The following is a 7,517-nucleotide window of genomic DNA, read 5'->3' as shown; positions in this document are numbered from 1 at the left end:
CACGAGATTACATACAAGCGAAATTAAGACTCAAACGGAATCAGCTAATTCCGTGTAGAATTACCAGAAGGTAATTTCATGCGGAATTATCCCTTTCATGCGAAATTATCATTTCATCTTGATTTCTCGATCTTCGTGCCATGAACAATGCAAGACTCGATACAAGACGAAGTCGACAGATGTAACAGAGAACCTCCATGTATGCCAGGTACTATATATTCTAAGCCTCCTCTTGTCGCAGAGGTGGATAGTGTTCTTTGCTGCACTAAATCGTTTCCTAAAGGAACCTCATGCGAGAGGGATGGCTTGAGGGCACAACACATTTTGGATGCTTTATGTGGAGAGGGGTCTGCTATTGCCATTGATCTCTTATGCGCTATCACTGCGGTAGTCAACTTATGGCTAGGGGGAAATGCCCATCGTGTTTGGCAGAGTTTGTCGCGTCTGCTCCCCTTACACCGCTTTTAAAACCCGAAAATGGGATTAGACCTATTGCAGTGGGTACTATATGAAGGCGTTTGGTTTCCAAGGTTGCTATGAAGGGTGTTGGTAAAGAAATGACCAAGTACCTTAATGATTTTCAGTTTGGGGTCGGCGTGTCGGGTGGCGCTGAGGCCATTTTACACAACGTCAATAGAGTTCTAAGTGAACGTCACACTGATGGGTCTCTTGCAATGTTTATGGTAGATTTTTCTAATGCTTTTAACCAGGTGGATAGATCAGCCTTACTTCGTGAGGTCAGGATGAGGTGTCCTTCTATTTCTTTGTGGATTAAATTTCTATATGGGCAGCCAGCAAGATTGTATCTTGGAGATGGGCACATTTGGTCTACCATGGGAGTTCAGCAAGGGGACCCATTGGGACCACTTCTTTTCGCTCTTGTTTTGCACCCCCTTGTGCATCAGATTAGAGACAAATGCAAGCTTCTCCTTCATGCTAGGTATCTTGATGATGGGACTGTCATTGGAAGTTCAGAAGAGGTGGCTAGAGTGTTGGACATCATTAGGGTGTCAGGTCCAACATTGGGCCTTGAACTTAATATTAAGAAAACTGAGCTATTTTGGCCTTCTTGTGATGGTAGCAAGTTTCGTGAAGGGTTATTTCCTAAGGACATCAGGAGGCCGTTAGTGGGGGTGAAGCATCTTGGGGGGGGGGCTGTTAGTAGAGACGCAAGCTTTATTAGTGGGTTGGCAAAGAAAAGAGCTGCTAAGGCAGTAGATTTGATGCGTCTTCTACCGAAATTAGGTGACCCGCAGAGTGAACTACTCTTGCTTCGATCCTGTATGGGCATTGCCAAACTTTTCTTTGGCTTGAGGACATGCCAACCTGTACACATGGAAGATGCAGCGTTGCTCTTTGACAAAGGTTTGCGTGAGGCGATTGAGGAATTGGTGGTTTGTGGAGGTCCTTTCTTTGGAGACCTCCAGTGGCGACTTGCTTCTCTACCTATTAGGTTTGGAGGTTTGGGGTTGTATTCGGCTGTAGAGGCTTCATCCTACGCTTTTGTGGCTTCGAGGGCCCAATCGTGGGTGCTACAGGACCACATCTTAAGAGACAGTGGCATATGCGATATGGATTCTGATTATGTTTGTGCTTTGGCTTGTCTTCGTGACACGATTCCAAGCTTTGACTTCAGCGGTTTCACTAATAAGGACACCGCCCCCCTAAAGCCCATCACACATTGGCGCGTGCTCTTTTTAGTAAAATTGTCCACGAAATCGAAGTGCAGTTTGACTTGACCGTTAGACAAAAAGCCGTTTTGAGTGTCTCCGAGCACCACATGCACAAGATTTTCTTCTTGCTATACCTATAGATGGGTTAGGCCAGCATATGTCGCCGGTGGAGTACCGTACTATCCTTAAGTATCGCCTCATGATTCCTTTATTCCCAGTTGATGAGGTATGCCCAGCTTGTCATAAGGCGTGTTTGGATTCTTTTGGTGAGCATGCAGTTCATTGCAGAGAGCTCCCGGGGTTCAAATACCGACATGATTTGGTTAGGGATGTCCTTTTTGACATATTCAGGTGTGTTGGTATTTCGGCTAAGAAAGAGGCACCCGTTAATTTCTTAACAGACCCGGTGGAAGGGAGATCTACCCTTCGACCAGCCGACATTCTGGTCTTTGGATGGGTAGGAGGAAAACACGCCTGTGTGGATTTAACATGGGGTTTCCCCGCTTGTGGGCTTAGGGAGTAGTGCTTTCACAGTGGGCCAAACTGCTTTAAAGGCTGCTTCGGGTAAAGTGATCAAACATGAGAAAGCGTGCCTTGACAACCAGCACGTGTTTATCCCATTTGCTTTTCATACTTTTGGTTTTCTGGCGCCAGAAGCTGTGGACCTACCTAGTCGAGTTCAAAGGGTCATGCATAGTAATGTTATGACCCCGAGATCTATGGTCGTAGTTTTTAAAATGCTTAGTTTTGCTATTCAAAAAAGGGGTAGCGGCGCAGCTTGTTGCCCGTTTACCAACTATCTCGATGTAAATTATTATATAATAACAATGACAATTCAAATTTTTAGGCTTGATTGATTTTCAGTTTGATTTTATATTCTCCGGATCATTTACATCAGCTTTCAAACTGTTAATATCGATTCTGGACTGATTCGAACAAGTTTCGGTGAAATCGGATTGATTTGATTGAGCGTTGAACTGTTTTGATTGACTTTTAGTTCGAGTCAGTGATTTTCAGTTGAAGAATCGGACTTTTCAAACATATTTCATCTGTTTCGGATTGAGATGGTGATCTTCAGTTGAAATTTTGATAATATCGGCCTGTTTAAATTGTGTTTCAGTTCACTTTATGGATAAAATTCGGATTTTTTTCTTTTCAATAAACACATTTTTTACATCTGAATCTGATTTCAACCGAAACTGTGTTGATTTGCTATTGTTTTCGGACAAGAACTGCAGACTGTTTATATCATAACTGGGCTGCAGATCTGAATCTGAAAAAGATAGAATCTGTTGTGATTTTTAATGGTTTTTGAATATATTATTAAAGTTTTTTTTAAACATATAAATATCCATTAGAAGGTTAGAGCAAATTACAAATCATGGGTTGGTAGACGGGCAACAAGCTGCGCCGCCACCCCCTTTTTAATGATTTCGATGTATATATGTTCGAGTTTAGATCATTTCTGTTGAATCATAGACTGTTCACAATCGATTTCAGTTAGTTTCTATGAAGGTTTTTGAAGTTTTCAGACAAGTTTCATTGATATCGGATTAAAGTTTCCATCATTTCAAATATGTTCAATCGATTTCAAACTGTTTTTAAAGGTTAAAATTGCTGAAACAATACTGATAAATCCTCGAAAACAAGAAATATATATGAAATCAGAAACATCAGCAATGTTTAAGCATCACTATTGATTATCAGAGTATAACTGTTCTTCAAAAGTATCATAATTCAGATCTAAAAGTTTCGATAGTGTTGTTGTAAGTGTGCGATTCAAGGACGGACCCAAGGCATGCCTTGGGTGGGCGGGCACCCCTCTTAAAATTAATTTTTTTGTGTATTTTATAAGCAAAAATCCTGACTGCACCTCTTGAAGTTTGGTGGAACCCTTCATTTGCACCCTCAGGAAATAATTCCTGGGTCCCACCGGTGCGATTGAACTTGATTGCTATTAGTAGCAGGTTGTGAATCACGAAATCGAATAGCATGTTTCAGCAAGTTATATTTCTGAATAGTATTTCTAGTATGCATTAACGGATTGTGAAATCCAAGAAGAAAGCTGCATCCATCAATTCTGACGATATGTGATGTTAACTAGTTAAGAATGTTAACTTGCATCCATCAAAGCTGCATTTGATCTTATCTTTCGAAGGGACATTTTCTTGTGCGTAAAGGTTGTGTAGACGAAGAAAAAGGGTATAATTGACAAAGTTGTGAACTTGCGACAGTGTGAAGTGTTGTTATAAGGATTGAGTATAAGCGACGAATTTTTATTGTTGGTCAAAGAGAAGTAGCGGCTGGTTGTTAATAGAAGGTATATAGCGACGAAAAGAAATCGAAAGAAAAACGCATCCGTTCGAAGGGTATTGGCCACATGTGTTGCTAAAAATGAGGTGATAGTTTTTGTCTAGCGTGAAAGAGTTATAGCGTGAAAGAATTATTCGAAGAAGAAGAGAAACAACAACTTGGTTGAATAAAAAAACTGCGGACTTCTTGTTGTTAATCGAAGAGAGATAGAAGTGAAGATTTTGGCTGCTGTTGATAAGGCTACAGGGTGTGGTATAAAGCCTCTAAAGAGGCTTTATCACGCCACGTAAGCGCCACGTAGATTTTGGGATAAAAAATGACGCTCCCTTTAACAATGATGGTGTGGGATAAAGCCCCCTAGCGCCCCCTTTAACAATTATGTTGACCATATGCCTCAAACCACCCAAAATTCGTCCTTTAATGTGTTGGTGGGACTTCGATAGCGCCCCCTGTTTAACGGTGGTGGTGTGGTTGATGGCGTCCCATAATGCTATAATGGATGACATAACGGGGTGGCGTGATGCCACACCTTGTGGCCTAAAAGGAAGTGACGTGTTAAAAATTTAGGTTTTATAGAAAGTGTTGGGATACGGTATTTGTTTTTATAGAGAAATAAAAGTCAAATCATTTAAAAAATAATAAGAAAAATTTTCATCAGGTCGAATAAAAATTGTTTTAACTCATTGGGTCGCAAGTTAAGAACGATATTGGGTTGAAACGTTTGGAGTATTGGGCCTAGTATTATTAGATTGGGCTAAAAATATATATAAATTTTGGGCTAATATACATTTGTTGTTTGGGCTTCAAGTTTTGAGAGTGCAATTTGATTTTAAAGATTTTGGGCCAAATTAGTATTACTACTTTTGGGCCGAAAAATTTTTAGGTGGTCGGATTATTTGAGTACAGTTTGGGCCGTGATTGTTAGATTTTGGACTACAAGATTTTGGACTTCTAATGTGAATTGGGTTTGAACTAGTGGGATCTCCGCGCTTCACGGCGGACGTTTGGTTGGTATCAATTCGGTTCGTTACAATAGCGACGCTCAGGTATAACAACCGGTAAAGATAAAACGACTACAAGATTGATTTGTTATAGTGCCGGTGCTCGATGTTGTTTACATGTTGTTCACGATACAATATTTTTATCTACAACGGTTCCATTTCATGAAACTCGTTTGATGTAACCCAAAAATAAAGTCGTGTATTACATAGATGAAAAACCATAAAAACAAACACTGTCAACATTTCCAATAATATGTATTAATTTTTAAGTTACATGATGGGTTAGGAAAAATTATATACTAAGATTAGACAACTCTACGATTCACGTGTAATCTCTCTTCATTTTTAACCCTGATGTCTTACACTCTTACTTAGTTTATTACTCAAAATTTTTTAATGGATTTATTACTCATTTAAACTGGTAGAATAAAAACGAACTATTGTGATGTAAAATAAAATAGGTGTAAATTAATTATTAAGGGAAATATGAATAAGTAATGAAGGATTATTATGGATGACAATGGTTAGAAATTTGTTTGTTTGTGAATGTGTATAAACTTGATTTATTAATTCTTTTGGGGTTCTCTGATTCTATTCAAATATAAGAATATATATGGTGGGATGACGATGTGGAAAACAGTTTGATAGAAGTTAAAATGAGAAATTGAGAAATCATGGTTGAAAGTTAAAATGAGAAATTGAGAAATCATGGTTGTGTGGAGAAAGCAAACGGCAAGAAACAATTGTGATAAAAAGCAAAAAAATAGAAAAGTATACATGTGGAGAAAGCAAACGGCAATAAACAATTGTGGTAAAAAGCAAAAATATAGAAAAGTGGACTGGCGCAAGAGGGTGTTAGAAATTGATATATATAATAATAATTAGTGGACTACAATATTTTTTAATCGGGTTTCTTAAATCGCATTCGTGGGTCAAGATTGTTGCAAGTATTGGACCGTGTTTTAAGTTGAGATTCTTAGACTGGGTTTCTAAAATCAGTTTAGTGAGCCGAAGTTTATAGTGAACAAAAGAGTGTTTTGGGCTGATTGTGTTGAAATTTGGACCGTGATTTTTGGATCATGTTTAGTTAAGTGGGTCGGGTTGTTTTAGTACAATTGGGCTGATAACAAGTGATTTTTGAACTTTGAAGCTACAAGGGTTTTGAACCGGGATTTTTAATCTACAAAGCTTTCGAGTTTGACTATTCGGGTTCAAGAGACTAAAAAATTTAAAATGGGGAGTTATTCAAATGAAAGGCAGATGTTAAAAAAATAAATTAGAAAATTTCAGGTTTTCGCAAAAAGCATCAGTTATAATGATGACGGAATAGTACCATGATTTAGTATATAGGATGAACGAGTATGGTGTCGAGATTTCAGATACTGAGAAGATATTAAAGTTTGTAGATTTGTTACCCTCAGAGTGGGTTGATTTTGTGTTCATATTGAAGAAACATTCTGATTTTGTCTGAAGTTAGTGTATATGAGTTTCTTAGAAACGTAAAAAAACATCAACCGATAGCAAGATGGAAGAAGAAAATGGAGAGAGAAAAGATGATGGCGTAGAACAGTGCAGTCAAAGAATCTAGCATATCTACAAATGTGTCTTCATGTTCTGAACCATTGTGCTTAAAATGTGATAAAACCAGAGTTGAAAATGTCAAAGTTATGAGGGATGCGAAAAGTTTGATAAATAAAAACTTAAAAGAAAATTTTTAAAAATTAGAAAATAATTTGAAAAATCAAATAAAAATTTTAAAAAATGAAAAACCTGTTTTAAATTAAAATGATTTTGAAAATCAAATTGCAATAAATTCTCATCTTGAGAAAACAACTCAACTCGAAAAAGACGTTGAGTTTGCTAATAATAAAATTGAAGATCTAGAAAATAAATTGAAAGGTTTTGTTGCTTTGTCCTTAATGCTAGATAATATAGTTCCAAAACCTATCAATAAAAATGAAGAAATTGTGGAGAACGAATATGAATTTTGTAAACGTGGGGTTGGGTATAGACCGTCAGAAAAGGGTAAATAAAAAACGGTTGTAACTGATAACACAAAAAACAAAACTTCCTCAATTGAAATTCCAATAAGTGACGATGTCGCAAATTATGACGAAGTTATAATTGAAAATTGTGATAATGATACTGATGATGAAAATGATAAAAATGAAATATTTTTGAAATTAAAAGAAAAGTTTAACACATAATTCCACAATTTGCTGAAAAGGTGAATGTTCAACTTCTAAGCAAATTGGGGAAAAAAAAATAAAAATGTTTAAAACTCTAAAAATTAAAAAATTGTTCAAAACCAAAATAAAAGTTTATCAGTATAATCATCCAATCATTATCAAAACAAAAATCCACAAAAAATTGAAAATCAAAACTCACAAAAAGTTGGTAATAAGTGGTGCAGGTTTGACCATAGTGCTCAAGAGTCAAATCAAGCTTATAGAAACAGAAGTGATGACTATTACACATCAAATCAGTGTTATGATTTGAGTGTTTGGTTTGAAAGAGGAGAATGGTATGA

At 37.1% G+C, this 7,517-nt stretch overlaps 1 protein-coding gene across 1 annotated transcript; it reads left to right on the top strand.

The window, feature by feature from the left end:
• The first annotated feature begins 536 nt into the window (after positions 1-536).
• Positions 537-1,739, top strand: LOC118480986. Its single transcript, XM_035976032.1, has one exon. The coding sequence runs from the start codon at positions 537-539 to the stop codon at positions 1,737-1,739; it is 1,203 nt and encodes a 400-aa protein (XP_035831925.1).
• The last annotated feature ends 5,778 nt before the right edge of the window (positions 1,740-7,517 follow it).

Source organism: Helianthus annuus, chromosome 8 (assembly GCF_002127325.2).
Source record: "Helianthus annuus cultivar XRQ/B chromosome 8, HanXRQr2.0-SUNRISE, whole genome shotgun sequence".
NCBI classification, from domain to species: domain Eukaryota; kingdom Viridiplantae; phylum Streptophyta; class Magnoliopsida; order Asterales; family Asteraceae; genus Helianthus; species Helianthus annuus.
Note: the sequence above shows the minus strand (reverse complement) of the source record. Positions and strands in the feature narration are given on the sequence as shown.